This window comes from Lytechinus variegatus, chromosome 1 (genome assembly GCF_018143015.1).
Source record: "Lytechinus variegatus isolate NC3 chromosome 1, Lvar_3.0, whole genome shotgun sequence".
NCBI lineage: Eukaryota > Metazoa > Echinodermata > Echinoidea > Temnopleuroida > Toxopneustidae > Lytechinus > Lytechinus variegatus.
Window position 1 is genome coordinate 32,964,452 of NC_054740.1, and position 20,529 is coordinate 32,984,980.

General features: G+C 36.2%; 2 protein-coding genes across 3 annotated transcripts in view; one reads left to right on the forward strand and one right to left on the reverse strand.

Annotated features, from left to right (window-relative positions):
* The window catches only part of LOC121411781 (chromosome-associated kinesin KIF4-like), a 38,348-nt gene extending 31,451 nt beyond the window's left edge, over positions 1-6,897 (forward strand). For both annotated transcript variants that reach the window (XM_041604634.1, XM_041604643.1), the window contains exons 24-28: positions 493-570; positions 888-989; positions 2,636-2,788; positions 3,262-3,399; positions 4,105-6,897. In XM_041604634.1, the coding sequence (XP_041460568.1) occupies positions 493-570; positions 888-989; positions 2,636-2,788; positions 3,262-3,399; positions 4,105-4,464 (831 nt within the window). In that variant the 3' untranslated portion in view covers positions 4,465-6,897. The remainder of the gene's footprint in view (positions 1-492; positions 571-887; positions 990-2,635; positions 2,789-3,261; positions 3,400-4,104) is intronic.
* Positions 6,898-10,990: 4,093 nt separating this feature from the next.
* On the reverse strand, positions 10,991-20,371 carry LOC121411794. Its single transcript, XM_041604654.1, has 5 exons — positions 20,248-20,371; positions 15,400-15,720; positions 14,576-14,764; positions 12,591-14,267; positions 10,991-11,912 (listed from the first exon to the last, which is right to left on the reverse strand). Exons 2-5 carry the CDS (start codon positions 15,646-15,648, stop codon positions 11,334-11,336), a joined length of 2,694 nt encoding a protein of 897 aa, XP_041460588.1. The 5' UTR covers positions 15,649-15,720; positions 20,248-20,371; the 3' UTR covers positions 10,991-11,333.
* Positions 20,372-20,529: the final 158 nt, after the last annotated feature.

The window sequence follows — 20,529 nt, forward strand, 5'->3', positions numbered from 1 at the left end:
TGTACTGGTAAGTTTCTGGTGGTCTCCAACCAATTTGTATACTGCCTGTTTGGCTTCATCCTAGATGGTTCAATCCGATTTTGTCTCCAACCAGATCAGCTGATAACCATTTGGTCTAATTGCCGCCTAGTCTGCTTACCATTTCATCTAATTCTCATTTAGGCTATACCCATTTCGTCTTTCCCACTTGGTCTAATGCCTACAAGGTTAGGTGGCCTTTTTATGAACTATTGTTTTCATTTGACAAGGTAAGAATTACATCAACTGGGATTTCAATTCAGTGGGTATTTGACCAAGTGACATGTAGACTAAATTTACAGCAGACCATATAGTTAGGTCCATATGGTATCAATAGACTATAAATTGCTTGTAATCCAAGTAAATATAAGTTACGTTGTACTTGAATGGATCTTCTTTTGATACCAGACTGTAATCACTTAAATTTATCTACCACTTAACATGAAAGTTTTTTTTTTTTTTTTCCTTTGGTAGGAGGAGCAAATTGAGGAGCTAAAGTCAATACATGAACAACTTCAAGAAACCTTGCAAGAGAATGATGAACTAAAGAAGGTAAGCATTGATTGGAATGCCTTAACAAGAATGAAATACTGTTCTGCTCTGCTCTTTGATATATGTAAGATGATGTATGATACATTAATTTGTTAATTGCGTCATCCTTTCTGGGTCAAATGATTAATGATAATAAACTGTAATATAGTACTGCATTATGGCATTATTTCACATAGGTCCACATCCCTGGTCATATATTTCAATGTACCATGTTACTAACTTTCTTGTTTTATTGATGGTGATACCACATTACAGCCTTCTTTTTATTTCAAATTTTAGAAGATCATCTGTATTGTCTGTCTGTCTTCTTTCCATAGAAACTGACTGTAGCAACGTACAAAGGAAAGAAATCCGCTCTTATGCCTGTTCTGACATCACCAGAAGCATCACCAATTCCTCAAACTAAACCTAAGAAAAAGGTGAAGTCTTTCATTCTATCTTGTCGTATTCAATGTCAATTAACAAGTCACTGTGTTGGTCGAATGTATTATTCACCTTTCAACTTTCCCTCCAAATATTTCATGATTGTATTCAAACGATCTCACAGTGTGGATAACATGAAGAAAAATTGTAGATGAAATGAAGAAGTAGTAGGATAGGGGAGGTTTTAAATTATTTGTATTTTCTCATTATTTTTCTGTTATTTTAACACCCTAATAGGAACTTGACAGTACAAGCTTCCTGCTAGTATAAAAATCCAAGCTGGTATAACCAAATGCAGGGGAAACATTTTACATCTCAGTTAATCAGGCATAGTGGCTGACCTTATAGACAACATAAATTATGTTTAAGGTCTTTTTATCAAAGTGGAGATATTGGCAGAGTGAAGATTTAAACTCACAATCATGAGTCCATTGCTAAAACACTAGACCACATGACTCATGTTTTTATGTAATTTTTTCCTTTACCTCAATTTCAGCAGAATTTGATTGTAACATCTCAATGACACGCCACTCCTTATTTTTCTTAACGTGATTATGTTTACTGTAATCTCATCCAAATAAAAAAACAAATAAAACGATAAACCATGAAAGGATTTAAAAACTTTACAAAGCCTTAATTTTTTACCCTAACCAGACCGGGTTTTGGGGGATGTTAGATGCCCAGGAGAGGGGATTATTCAACCACCCCCCCCCCATGAGATCTCGGCCATCGATCACGTGAACACAGTGAAAAATGGCATGATAATAGTGTGGGATGTAATCTACAAGGCTGTATGGTTAATTTTTCCGAAATCATCAGACTTTTTTATATGAATTGATTATGCTAATTTATGCGTAAATCACACTTTTTACTCTAATTCACTATAAACAGTTCATAGAGTGCTAATTTTTTGTGTAATCCCCCTTTCCTTTTTCTTATTTTATTACATGAAATCATAAATGTTTCATTTTCCCATACATGTTTAAATGATGTGTCTCCATTATGATGAAATAAGTTGCAGCAAGAAATAACTAATTCACTTTAATAATCAGATGTCAATCCAATTGTTTTAGTTCATGGTAGAAAGATTTTGAATAAACCTTTCATATGATAAAATACAAGAGAACAATTGGGGATATGACACATCATCAGCCTACCTAATGGATATTCATAAAGACATGCCTAGAACTGTTTCCCCGGAATAATGCAAATCTTTGAAATTCAATTTGTTATTTGTAATCCAATTTTGATCGAATTTTCAGCATTTTGCTTTGTGAATTTTAAAGAAAAATTTCCAGCCTAGACTATCCCTTTAATTTCAGCTGATGAAAGTAGAAATAACAATATCTTTATGAATAAGACTCAATTTACATTGACTGTGTACACGGAATCATGTTTTGAGCAATTTTTGGTCTGACATGCACTTACGTAATGGCGCGTAATTTTCAAAGCACATAACCGTGCATCGTAAATTTGGCCTCAAAAGACGCGCAAGACCTCAAGGAAAAAGGTCAGTGGAATGGTCTCGGAAAATATTGTGGGGGGGAGGGGAGGTTGATTCACCCCCCCCCCCTCTCCTGGCGATTCTAGGGTTAAATCAAGCTCCAAATCTAATATGATCCTTCCATTTTATTTGTTGCAGAAGTCAACAGCAGTTGGTAAAGTGAAAAAAGAAGAACGAGTGACTCTGGAAGAATTGTTCAGTGATGATGAGAGTGATTCCGAATATGATGTTGATTCTGAATCAGACTGGATGGAGACACCTATTAAGAGGAGGCGGGCTAGTAGAGCAAAGGTATAGTATAATACTTTATTAACAGAGTAGTGGGGATGGATCATAAAGAGCTCAAATCAATATCAAGTGAGATTGAAAATAATTTTGGTGTAATTTGATTCTGAATTAGACTGGGTGGAGACAATTTTGAAGAGAAATACATGTAGAATAAGGGCAGATATAATATATAAGAATTATTTATGTAAAAAAGGGTTTTTCTTTTTAATTGGCATCAAAGTGCCTAATTTTAGGGAAATGATGACAAGGGTAGAAATACATATGACATACATATGAAAATACAAATGATTTAGTCAAAGAAAAATACATAGCAACATACTTTACAAGTGTTTTAGTGTCTGTGTAAAATTTTACATCACTCAGAGTGTCCGTTCACATCGGGGATCTAGAAGATAAATCTTTTCTGTTGTGTGGCATGAAGTAGAATGGTGCCCATTTTTTAGCCCAAAGTCCTCATTTTCTCTCTTCTGTCACAGACCTGTAACTGCAGAACCAAATGCCGGGGTACATGTGGATGCAAGAAAAATAGGCGTCCCTGCAGCAAAGCATGCAAATGTGACCCGAAAACTTGTGAGAATCACGAAGGTCATGATTCAAATGAGAGTGCAGATTTGGTGAGTTTATTACCCCCCCCCCTTCTCCCTTTGTGATTGTCTGTGTGATAAGAGAGAGAGAGATAAATATGGGGCCTAGTCTGTAGAGAAGTGATGATGATGAGTTTTTTTTTGTTCCATCAGATTGTGTTGATGAAATGTTATTTCAAATCAGGTATTGTTTATATAGAACATATAGTGATTCAATTTGCTTCTTAATTTACATTTATCACAACAGGATGTTAGGAAATATTAGTTGAAATCTACATGTATCATCTTTCATACTGTCCTTGGTCTATTGCAACTCATGAAGAGATATGGCCAATATCACAGTTTTCATTGGATTTGTGTGCATAATTTTGTATTTTAACCAAGTACTGATTTCAACGTGTACTTTTGATATTCAAATTTTTTTTGTCTCATTGGGGCTATTTTTCCATTTTTTTCTTAATATTCATTTACTAAATATTCGTGAATATTGTTTGTGGCAGATCTTGGGGTGACTCTTTAAAAAATAGTCGCTCCAAAGCATCCAATTTGGGGGATTTTCGGGGTAATTAAGGTTGTCATGAGGGCAAGATCGTCAAGGCATCGATCTCATGTGTTTCCTATGCTGATTCATATCATGACATTGGTATTTCACAATTACTATTCCCTACACATGTGCATTTAACAACTTGTAGAAATAGTCACGCTGAAGTTTTATTTTTCCGCCTTCTCTTGCAGAGTGCCACCAACGTTACCAGCATAGAGAATACAGATATGATGAACACCACGGTCGTCTTAGAAAATAGCACATCGGAAGCGGATGCCGACACCCCTGGTCTCCATGACTTCAAGATGCCTGGCAAGGTTCTAGCACCTGTGAATCGATCATTGGCTACAGGCAAACCCACCACCACCGTCAAGCCCAAACTCAAGAGGGAGACTGCCTTTGGAGCAGGTTCCCGCAAGCGATCGTCAGATGCCCTGAAGGGCGATGCCAAGGGGTCGCTGGCTAACCTGGAGAACGAGGGGATCGTAAAGCGAAAGAAGAAACTGCTTGGTCCTAGCAACCGCAGCTTCTTCAAACCTCTTGATGTTTGATTGCTACCAACAACAGTACTAGTATCAAAGAAACAAGTGCCTCACTGAAATCTTGGCTTAGAAAGGAGTTCATAGTAATAGACATTATCAACCAAGCAAAATTAAAGTCTATGATGAATTATAGAAAATCATTTGTATCGACAAAACCTGACATAGAGGCATCAAAAAGACTTTTTTTAAATCACCTTTTGAGTCGTGCAAAGTTTCTTACTTATGCTTTTTTTTTTCTCAGTTCTATGTCGAATACTTGATCATTTCAAGGCCTTGGAAATGTACATGTATGCATTACAGTTCTAGTGTGATTTAATTTGTGTGTGTGTGAACTTATCTTTAGCCTTTCAACATGATATTAAACTGGATCGCTACACCAAGTCTCTATCCTCATAACAACATCAGGGATGTGAGAGTTCAGATTTTCATCTGATTTCAGATTTTTTTTGTTTTGATTTTCAGCTTAATTTCAGCTTTTTGGGGGCTTTTCTCTGTACAAAAAGTATGGGAGCTCTTTCGATTTCAGATTTTTTAACACTCTAGCTTTTTTCAGATCTTTTTATTTGTGACCACTCACACCCCTGCAACATTGACTTGTTAAACATATCATAGCCTGGTAATATGGAGTGGTGAACCATTGTGTTTTAACAATGGTCTGATTCCCAACTTAATGTCTGATCAGAACAGTCCACCATCACCAAGTGCTGTCCATGCAAACCTAAAGTTTTTAATGATCCTCTTTGCGAGCACAGGGCCCCCGTCTTACAAAGAGTAATGATTGATCTGATCAATCATAACTCTATGGAAATCCATCAGTGTCATAATTTTTCTACAGGAAATGTGCAAAATGTCCTTTGTAAACAAGGGAGAACACACCAAATTGTCAAGAAATCAAAGAATTTATGGATATACATTCATATCTAGAATTTTTTTGAACAAACATGCATTTTGTATGTTGACTTTGCTGGCTTTCCATAGTTGAGATTGATTGGATCAATCGCAACTCTTTGTAAGACAGGCCCCAGTTGTCTACTATGTGTTTGTTTGCAGAAATTGTTTCAAAATTTTGATTGGGAATGTTTATGGTAAAGACGACATCAGCCCAGTTTTATTTTTGCACTTTCTCAAATTCAGGTGAATCTAGTAGGTTGACGTTAATTAAGAAACGTTAGATTCAAAGGGTTTCATAATCACCAGCAACACATCAATTTACAAAAAAACACACAGGAATTTTGAGTAATTTGAAACTTAGTTTGCCATGGTTTGGGGAAATTATTATGAGGCCATTTCCTAATAAGCTCCTATGGATATGCTATGGTGTAATGATTGTATATCTGAATGGGAAAACCCCAACAAAACGCTGAATATACCAATGAATACCAACAAGCCAATCCTGAACTGTCAAAATGAAGTCCCACCTAAATCATGAATGCCACCATTTGTGTCTTTGGTTGAATGAAATTACCAATTCAATTTTTGATGAATTTTGAATTCATATTATTCATCTTATGTGAAATGGTGTATATTTTGTTAATTCACTATGTAAATATGTTGTAAATACTATGCTTGCCCACTACCCATAAGGGGTTGACCTGTGGTTATGTAGAAATATTGAAATGACTTCATATTGCAAGCTTCCAGTCATTCCAAAGGCTAAAGCAATCTTCAAACAGGATTGCCATTTCCTATTTGCATCACTGCATGACCCATGTGCAATCAATGGCAAGTCATCTTGTGATCAAAATTTTTGGACTCAATATTGGATTAGAAAGTATGTAAGATTTACATTTGCCAAAGTTAAAATTGATTATTTGCAAACTTTCAATTGATCAATTGAAAAAAAATTCTGGCAAAACTTCATATAAAGCTTGCACTCGTGCCTGATATTGTTTCTTCCAAAAAATATTTTTCAAATTTTACAGTATACATTATGTATTTCTTGGTGATTTGATATGAATGGAATAAAAATGTACATTTTATACTGAAAAATTAGTCTTGAATCAGAAAGTTCTTGTCTTTTTGTGTTTTATTATTCAAAATGTTTAACTTCATGAATAACACATTTTTATGAACAAAAGTACTATAGATACATTTTATTTTTAGTACATTCACTCACAGAGACACATTGATTTGTAAACATAATAATTGTCAAAAAAGAGATAATTACAAAAATGATCACAATATTGTTTGGTCAGGGGCCCGTTGCAGAAAGAGTTGCAATCAATTGCAACTCTAAAAATCAGGCGCAACTTGATTTTCAACCAATCAACAGCACACATTTAGGACTTGCGATTAAACGCAACTCCTGTTGATGCAAGTGGTTTTAACTGGGGGCTTTCAAGATTGAAAGAATAGAATTGGGTGGATTATCCGATTATGGATATAGTGACTTGGGTAGATTGCTAATAATTATATCAGTGCATTAATCATTAAGGAAGCCCCCAAGAAAAAACAATGTACTTAGAAATGGTATCCGAGGTATATTGGTCTAGAAGTATGGCAAAAATAACTTCTGAATTCAAATATCTTAGACCTTCAATCTGGGATGTTGACTTGAAATAAAATATACGAGTTGATTTTTATGCACAATATGTGTATTGAGTTGTGACACTCTTCTGGCCCCTAAAATGAGGACAAGTCCACTCCAACAAAAAGTTTATTTGAATAAATAGAGAAAAATCCAACAAGCATAACACTGAAAATTTCATCAAAGTCGGATGAAAAATAAGAAAGTTATGACATTTTAAAGTTTTGCTCAATTTCACAAAATAGTTATATGCACATCCTGGTGGGTATGTAAATGAGGAGATTGATGATGTCATCCACTCACTTTTTCTTTTGTATTTTAGTATAAGAAATAGGGGATATTCTATTTTTCTCATTGTCAGGTGAAACAATGATTAATTCCTCCCTGAACATGTGGAATGAGCATTGATTAATACTAATTGATTCAGTCAAGTTGGTCCTTATTGTCAAATCTATGAAAATTAAATATTGTATAATTCAAACAATAAAAACAAAAGAAATGAGTGAAAGACATCATCAACTGTCTCACTTGAGTTGTGCATATCACTGTTTGGTGAAAAATAAGCATAACTTTAATATGTCATAACTTTCTTATTTTACATCCGATTTCAATGAAATTTTCAGTGTTATGATTGTTTGATTTTTCTCTATTTCTTCAAATCAACATTTTTCTAGGGTGGACTTGACCTTTAAATGAATCAAAATAAAACTTGACATATTAGATTTCATGAGATGCATTGATACTTGATGAGTAACATCTGAATACACAAGCTCTTTCAAATATACTACCATATGTGTATTTAAAGTTAGAGATATATTCTATTCATTTATATATTCATTAGTAGGGTGGCACCATCAGTAATTGACATACTGTTGTCCTTGGAGGCCCTGCAACAAAAATACAAACATAATTATGAAAACTAAAGTAAACAACATGCACAATGTGAATTAAAGACAAATAACTGTAAAGAAGAGAACACAAAGGGCCAGTTTATAAATTAAGGCTATTATAGTTATTCAATGAATAACTACATGTACAGTATGCATAGATCTACACTAGGATGGTTAGAAAAATAAGAAAATAAGTAATTGCTACAAATTTGAATATATTTTAAGTAGATGAAATGTATGTTTCATTTTGCTTGTTGCAACACTTGCCAATGAATACATAGGGTGTATACAGTGTATAAACACAGTACACTTTCCATCATTCCATAAGAAGAAAATCATAAATAATGGATAACTATGATTTGAAACAAAGAAATAAATAATTAATGAGATTATAACTTATTACAGTATCTAGGACCATGTATCACAGAACAATATTGTTCTCAATAACAAGTCCATTTGCATACTGAAGACATTGTACACAATGGACATTACAAAGACAGCTCAAGAGATTACACAATCTTTGAAGTCACATTTCAAATCTGTGTCTATATCTAGGAACTGTTTTTTTTTAAAGAGAGCTTTCAATTTTTGAAATATGAAAATCATACTTTCTATAGGCAAGCTTGTTAACAATTAAATTGTTGATGCATGTCAGCACACACAATGTATTTATTCAATGTGCCATGGAACTAACCAACTTGCTATTTTTTTTTTTTTTGGGGGGGGACAATGATGTTCAGTAGAACATGGTCGTAGAAACCTCATCAAACTATCATTCACTCCAGTGTTACACTGTTACTGCTAAACATTTTTTTCATCAAAAAGACTTTATTTTTTTTTCTTTTGGCAATGAAAATAATTTGTGAGTTGTAGAAAGGAAGATTCATAATATTTAAGATACAGCTCATATAAGAGGTCAAAGGAGGCTGCTACATTTTCTGCCTTATAGCAAGTGGGACTTTCATAAAGCTGTTTTGTAAATTACGAACAACTTTACGTGCATGACTGGTGATCCTTTCTTGTACAATATGATATAGGGTAGCTAACTTGCCACTTAAAGAAAATATTCTAGGGCCCCATTGCACAAAAGTTGCCATTATGGTATTGGAATCCAAGTGATTTTGATTGGCTATTGATCATCGTTACCATGGTAGTTACCATTGGATGGCAAAGATACCATAATGGTAACTATGTAACGTGGCCCAGTTGTGCGTAAAATGCGTGCATAACTGTATGATATACATGTACACACCAGGGGCCCGTTGCAGAAAGAGTTGCGTTTAAACGCAAGCCAAAAAATCAATCGCAAGTCCCAAATGCGCGCTTTTAATTGGTTGAAAATCAAGTTGCGCATGATTTTCAGAGTTGCGATTGATTGCAACTCTTTCTGCAACGGGCCCCAGGTCCCTTGTGAACATGAAACAGTAGAATATTACGTTCTCAAAACTCACATAATGAGCTTTCATTACATGTACAATGTATATCATTCAGCTCTTCAATAATAAGTTTTCGCCTAAAAAATATTTGTACTAAACTACTTTCTAACAAACATGATAGTAATCAATACCTGCATCAAATCAAAATGTACGAGACATAAATGCAGTGATATTCAAAATTGATTGATTGCAGCAATATTGCACATCAGATTTTCACAACCAATAAGCAATATGACACCTGCCCTTGATAACTATTTTTCACAAACACTGAATAAATCCTGTCTGTTCTTTATTCTTTATCAACAATCAACAGCTCTTATGGTGGGTCCAGGATTAAAGAATAAAATACATGTACATGAATTGAATTTCTCCCTTTCTACCTCCAAATTTTTTAAGCAGTTTACCATGAAAGGCGACTGTTTGGACCACACACTTCTCTGGTAAAATACACGTACTGTACACCTGACGGATGATGACGTAAAAGAATAAATAATTATTTGTGCTATGTATTTACAATTGCTTTAGAATCACAGCATCCACTTGGAATGCATTTATATTGTTGTCATCCATCAAACAAAATAAGTGTTGCAGTACTGGCATCTCAATTAATATAGAGTAAATACAAGCATGTATGTCCTAAAGGAAAAATTATTTTATTTAGATATTAAACAATACCTATAAATGTGTTTGAATAATTCTTTAATCAAAATAAGTAGGTCTAAGTCTTTCTTTGGAACCCTGCATATTAAGTACAGTTTAAAATTCTAAGAGCCTATACAAATGAATTTTCTTTACTTTCAAAACCTCAGATATATACACAACATATATTCATAAACATACTTGGGTCCGCCCCCCCCCCCTTTCAATATTTTTTAGAAAAAAGTCTGATACTAAAAAACTCATTGATGACGAATACTGCACATATCAATATGAAATCATCGACTAGTATTAAGTACATATTATTAAAAGGACAAAGCTAAATGATCAAATAATGAGACATTGTTTACAAAACAATAATCTACACAATTAGACCTTGTTGGTTTTTGTAGTTGGTTTTCCCCCTTCAAACACAGCTCAGTAAAACCAATCAAAGTTTCTTTTTCTTTTAATTCAAAGAAAATATACGAAGATTTGTTTAGGCTATGATACACTCAATGGAGTCGATGCCAACTAAGTACTGCTCTTAAGAACCATTGAGTTATGGATATGTAGATACTTGTATACATGTAAGAGTCATATCACACTATACCAGCATATCAACACAATGTTTGATTTCTGCGGGTAGGTACTCCAATCTCCATACAAAAGTGAACTTGTAGAGCACCACTCATGTCCCTTCAAAACACAAGCTACATGTACAAATTTTGTACAATACATACCTCAATTAATACATACAACAAACAAGACAAGGCTCACATTATTACTACAATACTGATCATTCTTCACACGTATAGACCTCAGGTGCAAAATTTAATTCCAGTGTTTGATACTTATATATTATATGGTAAGGTACCTTACTTGACAGTCACTCCAAATTTCTAACTGAAGGTCAAGTTGAGCTTTTATTTTAAGTGATATTGTGAAAAAAAAAATTTCAAAAAGATTATTTTCAGAAGATAATGAGTGAATAAAATAGTTTTTAATCTCTTATCTAACATAGATGTAGAATCAGGTTGCTTTAAAAAAAATCCTGAATATTTAGATGTAGAGTCAGTTTGCTTTTTAAAAATCCTGAATATTTATATATGGTACTCATTATAATTTATGCAAGAAATTTTTAGAAGAAAAACAGAAAATCATACAGAACAATGGGGTCATAAAGCTTTGTGATTGATCACATTTTTGATCGCATGAAACAATAGAAACAATCAATCATAATTGTCAGTCCAATGATCGATGACAAGTGTTGTGTTATATTTAAAAATGCCCTGATCCAAACTATTTCATATTCTCAGCAAGACATTGTATCTTTGAAAACGGTTGATAAAGCATATACTTACATATTGATAAATTTAAAGTACTTAATCACACTAAGCGATGTTCAGTATATTGCACACTGTATTCCAATGACCATGCCCTCTTCCTAACACTCTGCACAAATGCAATCAAAAACGTTCTCATGCCTGGCTTTAAGACAGTGCTAAAAGGTAACTCTTTTGACATTATGATGTTCTGTGACTTTGACTTTATCTCCACTAAGTACAGCCTATCTTTGCACTCGCAGGATGCCTCTATCAACACACCGTTTGGTGTGCGTCTCTCGTAAAGATAGAGGCACGATGTCACCTCTTTTATGGTTGAGGTGTATTTCCTGAAGAAAGATGAGATGCTGTGCCACCTGGGGGTAGAGCTGTATTCCAAGGCCCTCTTGGCAGCGGCATCCAATCTGGCAAGGGAACAAACACAGAGCTTGGTAGCAACACCCTTATCAGCACACGCATCATACTGACTGTAGGCAGTCAGACGTTCATAGCTCAGGAGACGTAGCTGTTCTCTAGGATGAGTATTGGAAGCCATGAGAGTAACAAAGAAGATCTCCTCGGTTTGAGATGCATTTTCCCCAGCTTTGACATACAGATCCAGCTTGATGATAATCTTATTGTCCTATTAAAAGTAAGAAAATTGAGCAGGGTGATGAATGATCCTCTGGTCTACTACAGGTACTTGCAAATATAAACCAGCTACACCCTTCTCACAGTGGGTTCTATGCAACTTTAAATTGAACAACTGGCTCTATATCATTACAAGGCCTGGGACCTCATGTCGGAACATCAAAATCCTTCCATTGCTATCAGATTCCAATAACTGTTCCAATTTTGTTGTCCTGACAAAGAACAAGTGAATGTACATGTACCACAATCCATACTAATAATTTCTATCTGTTATTTTTTTTTTTTTTACTTTTTGAGCTTTCTCACAATACTAGTATATCATAAGTGGAAAATCTTTGAATTAGAAATACAGAAATTGTTTCATTAAGAACTTTATTTTCAGAAAATACATTTATTGTTAATAAACTGAAATTATACAAATGCTGTAGCTTTTCTGTCATATAAAACTATGCAAGTTCAGTGCAAATTAAAAAACGGAAAAGTAAATCATGTTGCCCCAATATTGATATATTCAATATTGGGGCAAATATAAAGAAACATGCAAATTATCCTGAAGTCTGACCTACAATAATGTACAAAAGTATGGTTTAGTACAATGCTCAAAAGTTTTCATGACAAACCTGACTGTGATAAACTCTTGAAGTAGAGATCCTACTATTTTGATACTCACCCCATGATAGTTCTCTCGCACATTGGAAAATCTGAGAGCATGGAGAGGTTGACATCTTCCAAATCCTGTCCTGGCTTCTGGGTGTGCCTCTACAAACTGGTTCTGGATAGCATTGTTGAGCTCTCCAAGTGCAAATTCTGCAAAGATCACTCTGCTGGTGTCATTATAGACCCTGGAATCATAATCCTCACAGATGCAAATGTTTGGTTGAATACGTGGGATGTGATCGCAAGTCCTGTTCTTAGACACCTCCTGCAGAAGTCCATCAGGGTTGACGTCAAAGTGTTGATGAGACTCCGCAACCTTAGCATTGAGACCTGGGTATGCCAGCGACCTGAGCATGTAGTGTGTGTCTAAGATGCTGGTGAGCCGATCTTGATTAACTTGAAGCGCATTGATCTGGGACGGGGTGAGAAGCCGTCCTGCATTCTTGGAGAGCAAAATGAACATTGACGGATGGAACATCTCAATACGTCCTTCCTCTGATTTTTGGATAAATGACCCATAAGAGTTTCCATGATCGGCAAGAAGAATTGTCATGGTGTTGTCCAACGATGCTGCAAATATGAGATATTCAGCAAGGGCCTTATCTAAACCTTGGACTCTTACACCAAGATCATCATGACCAACATTTGATTCTGTATAATGGAAGAATGGAGTCCTGGTAGATTGTTGAGCTTTCTGAAGACTTTTAAGGTACTGTAGCATGTAAGCATGCTGGTATTCTCCATTGTAACAAATTGCAGGTGGTCCATGGAAAGGATCATTGTGGTTGTTTCTGTGTAAGATCTCACAGTTTGCTAAAGCCAAACCCAGCTGGTCCACTCCACCCTCCTTCATAGCATCTTGAAGTTTCTTCCAGCGGAAGCTCAGCATCTCCTTTGGTGAATGCACAACAAAGTTTTTGGCAATTCCCCACTCCCAGGTCCAACAAAGGTCTTCCAACCACAAGGTTTCATATCCCATATGCTTAAACCCTTCTAAAAGTACCTTGGTACCTATCGGGTCAGGGGGCATGTCTCGTGTTCCGAAAGGCTTCTCTGGGTTGTACATAAACCCAGAGAAGAGCATTTGGATGTTTTCATAAGTCCGACCCTTCAAAGACTGTACCAAATTGTAGTTGAAAACATTGCCTGCTTTTAATTTATTTATTTCGCGTAAAGTATGAACTGTTCTTGGAAGAGAGCGATAGAAGTGACTGTGTGAAACTGAATCCAGCAGAATAATATTGATATTCAATTCTGGACTATTATTACGTGATTTGCTGTGAGTGTTCTGTAGCTTGGGTGGAAGCAAGAGCAGCTGTTGTGCCCATGGTTCTTCTTCAATGTCCTCCTGGAAGTAATCCTTCTCAAATGCCTGAAAACTATTCTCCAAGCCCTCCTCCAGCTCTTCCTCCTCACCTTCATCATCTTGTCCACCTGCCTGACCATCCTCCCGACCTTGTTCACCCTCCTGAGCATCCTGTAACTCTAATGGACACTTGATGAAGCAAAAGCCAAAGACTGCTTCTGGTTTGCCTGTTATGAGTAAGTGCTGAAGATGGGTCTGCAGTTCTTTCATGTCACCAAGTTCCTCCCAGTGAAGCACACCGATGGCTGGGTTAATAGTCCCCAAGGATACTGGTCCAGGACAAATTTCTTGGTCGCATTCAACAGCCATCTCCTTGCCCTCTCCCTAGAAATGAAAATGTCAATTACTTGATTTCAACATGCTGTCAAACTCCTTCTAGAGCAATTAAAGGGAAACTAGATAATGACTTTTGACAATTTCTCTTCATAGGGAATACAATACAGAAGATGGTTTGATTTATCTACGGACACATGTACTTGGCCATTGCAAGAGGGTTGTATACAATTAGTTATGATTGTATACAACCTGATTAAAATAATTTAAAAAAATGTCTCAAATTTTAAAGAGAATAATATCATAGAACAAAAGACAGGGTAAATAATGGGATTCATCATCACAATAACACTTCTCACCTTTATTTGGCACAGCTGGTATTTTTCCTGGTGGCTGCAAGTTGCTGCCTTCTGAGATGTGTACAGTTCATGTGTAAGCTGACATGACCCAGGTCGAGGTGAGATTCTCTTGCACACCACATCTTGTGGCACAGTTGAGTTGCTATTGAATCTTGGTACTTCACAATCTGAAGTGTGGCTCATATAATTCTGTAGGAAAAAAAGAACATAAACGAACAAAGAGATTCGTAAAATTAAAAGGAAAACAAAGTAAAAAAAATAAATCTTTTCACCTACTGTAAAATTTCCCCAAGGCAGGATTTGACAATGGATAAAAATCCAAGTAAATATGATATTGCTTAGGGCATACAAATGAGATTAAATTCCCAAGTCAACTAATACTATGAAGAATACAAGTTGGGTTCATTCATACGTGTGTCAGATCCTGTAACAATTAATGTCAGTATCATTTAATGACTTTACTCATGAAAAATTATTGGTAGTGACAAGTGAGTGCCAGATATACTCTGCTAGTGCTGCTACAATGCTTTTCATAATATTGACTTTAAAGCAGAAAAAAAATTGTAAAGAACCAGATTTTTAAAAATAATTTCATAAATCAACAAAAATATAATTCATGCAAATTGTGCTACTTCATACATTCTCAGGATGCAGGGGCCAGCTAATAATCTCAGACTTTCAGACTTATAATCCTCACATTTTTAAAAAGTAACTCCTATTTTTTCTTAGTATTATGATAATTGGCTTTGGACCCAAAGAATTCCTTTAGTAGCATTAACAAGGTGGCATACATGTATTGCATAATTTAGTTCACAGTACATTACCTCTTCAGGTAAATATGCACGCTCGATGAATGCACCACTGTTAATATTATTACTGGTCAACCGTCCAGACTTAGCTCCTCCAGTTCTTTCTAATACACTGCCACTGCTCCAGATACTTTGCAGGAGAAGAAGGACACTCGAGACTGCAAGCAGAAAGACACAGCCCTTGAAGAGAAATGACAGAGTGCAGCATTGACGCCTCAAGCGCACCATATTGACTTGATGGTACCAATCAGGTGGTTTTTCCATGAACAGTAGGACATTCAGCACCACAGAAGGTTGATCATGGAGTCACACAACTCGGTCCAATATGCATTTCTTCTGTAGAATGAACAAAGATTAACAGTAGATATAAATTTTTAAAAATACAATAAAACTTCTGTGCACACGCATATCTACACGATTCTTTCCTTCCTTTCTGATTTTTCTTTTGTATTTTTTTCTATCTTTCCATTCCTTCTTTTGTCTATCCTTCCTGAATTCCTTTTTTCATTCCATCTATCCTTATTTCCTATAATTTCCAAGCTTTCCTTCCTTCCTTTAATTCTGTGTTTACTTATTTTCCTTGTTTTTTCTTTCTTTCCTTCTTTTTCTTACTTTCCTTATTCTATAAAAAAATCTTTATTTCCTTTATTCTTTCTTTCCTTGAGATTTCTTTTGCTTCCTCCTCTCTTTCTCTCCTTTTTTTTGGTTCTCTTTCATTCTACCATTATTTTTTTTTTTTTTCATTCTCTCTTCCCTTCATTCTTTCCCAACTCTTTCATCCTTTCTTTCCTTCTTTATTATCTTCTTTCCTTCTTTCTTTTCCGTTATTCATTCTTCCCTTCAATGCAACTGCTTCATCATCATTCATCATCATCATCTGGTACAGGAAAAAGGCGGTGGCCTGTAATTCCCGGTCACGCCATCTATGGTTTTAGTCTGGAGAATTTGATTACTGCAAGTATGCTGAGGAGTGGGAGTCATGGTAGATCAAAGCGATGATCCCACCAATATCTGTCTACATGCCTTTTAAATGATTCTGTTGTTGGCAAGATGACTATACTTTCAGGGAGGCTATTCCAATCATCTATCACTCTTCTGCTAAAAGACTTGCTGCGAATGTCCAGTCTACAGTGCTCTTACTGAAGTTTCAGGCAGTGTACCCTTGTTGATCTGCCTACTGATTTTGTGAAGAAGTCCATGCATTAACTGGTGTGTGCACAAAGATCATGTCTCCTCTTCTCCTCCTGTACAGCAGGGAGTACAAGTTCAGTTCTTTGAGTCTGTCTTGATATGGGACATTCTTCAGCTCTCTGACCAGCTTGGTTGCCCTTCTTTGGACCCTTTCGATCCTCCTTGCATCTTCTTTGAATCTGCTATGCCAGAGGATACTCCCGTATTCAAGGTGGGGTCTTATTAGGGTTTTGAAGAGCAGAGGCAGAGTTGTCCTTGTGAGTTGAGTGAATGTCCTTTTCATTATGGCGAGGAGTTGGTATCCTTTGCCGACTACTGATGACACATGCTGGTGAAATTTCAGCTGACAGTCCACTATTACACCAAGATCCTTTTCGGCTTCCATTACTTGCAAGTCTTTCCCATGCATATGGTAACTTTTTTCAAGGTTTCTCCTGCCGATGTGCAACACTTTGCATTTGTCATCATTGAAGGGTAATTGCCATCTCTCAGACCACTCAATAAGGTTATTCAGGTCGTCTTGAAGACCAGGTTTATTTCCAGTACTGTAGAGTTTTGTGTCATCAGCAAATAATGCCACTCTATTTATTACGTCAGGTGGGATGTCATTTATGTAGATCAAGAAGAGGGCCGGCCCAAGGACACTTCCTTGCAAAAATTACGCTTGTTACAGGTGACCAGTCGGATGATTCTCCATTAACAAAGACTCGTTGTACTCTTCCGATCGATAATGCTCTAATCCAGATCAGGAGTTTACCTTCTATACCATGTGCCTTTAGCTTGAGTACGAGTCTTTGATGGGGAACGCTATCGAATGCCTTCCGAAAATCAAGGTATAGGACATCCATCGTTTCACCTTCATCTAATAACCTTGACCATTCCTAAAGAAGTTGAGTGGCACACATCCTTCCTTGGGTAAATCCATGCTGACTCTGTGTAATAAGGTCATTTCTTAGCAAGTGTGTAACTATAACATCTCGAAGAATTTTCTCCATCAACTTCCCTGCAACGGATGTAAGGCGAACAGGCCTATAATTTGAGGCTTGGGTTCGACTCCCTTTCTTATGGATTGGTACTACAGTTCCCTGCTTCCAGTCCCATGGGAGTTTACCTTCCTGCATAGACTTGTTACAGATTAATGTCAATGGTTTAGCAATAGACTCAGCTAACTCGTTCAATACTTTAGGATGCAACCCATCGGGTCCTGGTGACTTATTAGTTATTTGTATTCAATTTTTTTAACTATTTGCAGACATCTACCTCTTGTACTTTTACTTCACTTAGCATGGGCAGGTCACTTCGCAAAGGAATTTGTATATCCGGTGTAGGCCTACTGTCCATGTCCTCTCTAGGGAATATTCGGAGAATTAATCGTTAAGAACACTTGCTATTTCACCATCTGATTCAGTAAGTTGTCCATTGTCCTTCATGAGGCTTGTAATACGACCTTTATTCTTTACCTTGCTGTTAGCATAACGCCATAACGCTTTGGGATTATGGCCAATGTTTTCAACAAGGTAGAGTTCAAAGCTGTTACTTGCTGTTCTTGTTTCTTTCCTTAATTGGTTCCTCACTCGTTTATATTGTCAATTTCTCTCTCTTCTCTAGACCTGTTCACATCTGAATAACGTTTCCAGTAACACGACTTCTTTTATAGACAACTTAAGTATAGCTTTTGTTACATAAATATTTTGTCTCTTATCCTTGTTACACTTTAATTTTCCACACCTTCTTTTATATTGTGAGGCAATGAGGTCCAAGCTTGTTGACAAGTTTTGCCAGTAAAATTCTTATCCCAGTCAATTTTTTCAAGAGTCTCATTCATGGACTTGTATTCCCCTTTCTGGAGGTTTGGGTGACTCTCTCTTCAATTTGTCTTTTCCCTGTAGTACGGCTAGCTTAGTCAAAAGAGTTATGTAACACCCTGACAGACATGGGGTACCTTTTTTTTTTGGTTACAGTTCGTAATTCCGAAACAAATAAATTGCCTATACCTCGATGTTTGTTAATCCGAAAACGTAAAATGGTTCATTAATCTGAACATTTGTAGCGTTATTCCGAAGGTTCGATAATCCGAGAACGAAATAAGGTTCGATATTCCGAAGGTTTGTTAATCCAAAAACGAAATAAGGTTCGTTGTTCCGAAGGTTTGTTAATCTGAAAACGAAATAAAGTTCGATGTTCCGAAGGTTCGTTAGTCCGAAAATGAAATAAGGTTCGTTAATCATTACGTTTTCGGACTAAGGAACCTTCGGAATTACGAACCTCATTTCGTTTTCAGATTAACGAACCTCACTTTGTTTTTGGACTAACGAACCTTCAGAATTACGAACCTCATTTCGTTTTCAGACTAACAAACCTTTGGAATTACGAACCTTTGGAATATCCGAACCTTCGGAATAACGAAGCTTCGGAAAATAAATGTAGGCCTATGCGTTTTTTTTAAATCTGAAAATGAGTGACTGAGATTTTTTCCAAGAAAATCCTATTGCTTTCAAATTTTTACGAGATATTTGGTACATTTATTCATAATAATATAGAGATCATAATTATCTGCAAGATCTTTTAAATAAACAAAAATTCATGCTACGTCTAAATCTTAATTCAAATTGTTAGGTGCTCAGCTCAGACTTGGGGCCCACCATCATACTTAGACATAATCAGTAGAGGCACTGGTCAGAAAATTTGGATCATCCCAGTTTACAGGGACTGTCTCAGTTTATAAGGATTTCTTCACACAAGAAATCTAGGAATGTGCATTCACCTGTCAAGTGCCGACACCAATCAAGTGTGCTAGTCAATGTAAACATATCAGGTTTCATAACAAGATTATTGGAAGACGGTAAGTCATGAATAATAGACGGAGAACTGGGGGGAATTGAGGTCACTGAATCTATTTTTAGCACTCTCAATTTCCGTAATTGCTGTCTTTGTCCCGTAGGGCCTTAGGAGGAAGTGAAAAAAAAGTCCCCATAAATTAAGAACAGTCTCAATTTATCAAGACATGATTTGTCTTGGTTTATGTCCTTGTTTTCTGGGACAATCCCAATTTTTGGACCAGCGCCTCTACTGATAAGACATGTAAGACTCAGACCTAGATGTAGAATCTAGTCTTGAAGTTGAGGAAGCAATGATGATGTTTTTTATATACTGACATCATCATTGATGTCAGTAGGCCTATATCAAAAAACATCATTGCGTCCTCACTCAAGACTAAGTTAGACCCCGGCTTTTGCCTTTCCTTTGATTCCTTGTACATTTCATTGCAAATATACCCAGTTGTTGTGTATCCGGACGGGTTGTGTGTCCGGACGATCAATTTTAGAATGTCTTTGGAAAAAAATTACAAGCGAAGTTTCATCAATTATTAGTACAAAATGTTAGGAAATATTATAAAGAACAAAACAGAAAATTATTAGAAGTAATGAATTCACATTTTTAGTGTAATCCACAGACAAAAAAGAAGGCTTCAAAAAGATAAAGTGTCCGGACACCCGACCCCCCATCCTACCCCTTTTTCTTGCCTTGAATTAACCCTACACTGTACAGTACAGGGCTCCCCCGCTTCGCGGCGGAGCCCTGTACTGTAGGGTTAGCCTTGAATGTGAAAACTTACAAAATAAAGTGTATCTAGGCTAGATCTATATCTGAGAGCTCAATACCATACCGTACCGTACTCCAAAAGCCAAAGCAATAGAACTGGAAAAAATCTGAACCAGGTTGAACATAGATCCTTCAAATCTTTAATGAACAGGACTAGGAGAATTGCATGCTGCTGTTCAATGGCGTCGGCAATTCGGCCCAAGTATGAGACACGCGCGATTTCCCATCTAGCTAGCCCACGATTAATTCGTTTATAAATTCGTATCTCCGCATCATACAATTGTGAATTTACATATTATCGTACGTGCATTACAAATCACACGTATTTCGTATGGAGATGGCCTATGAGTT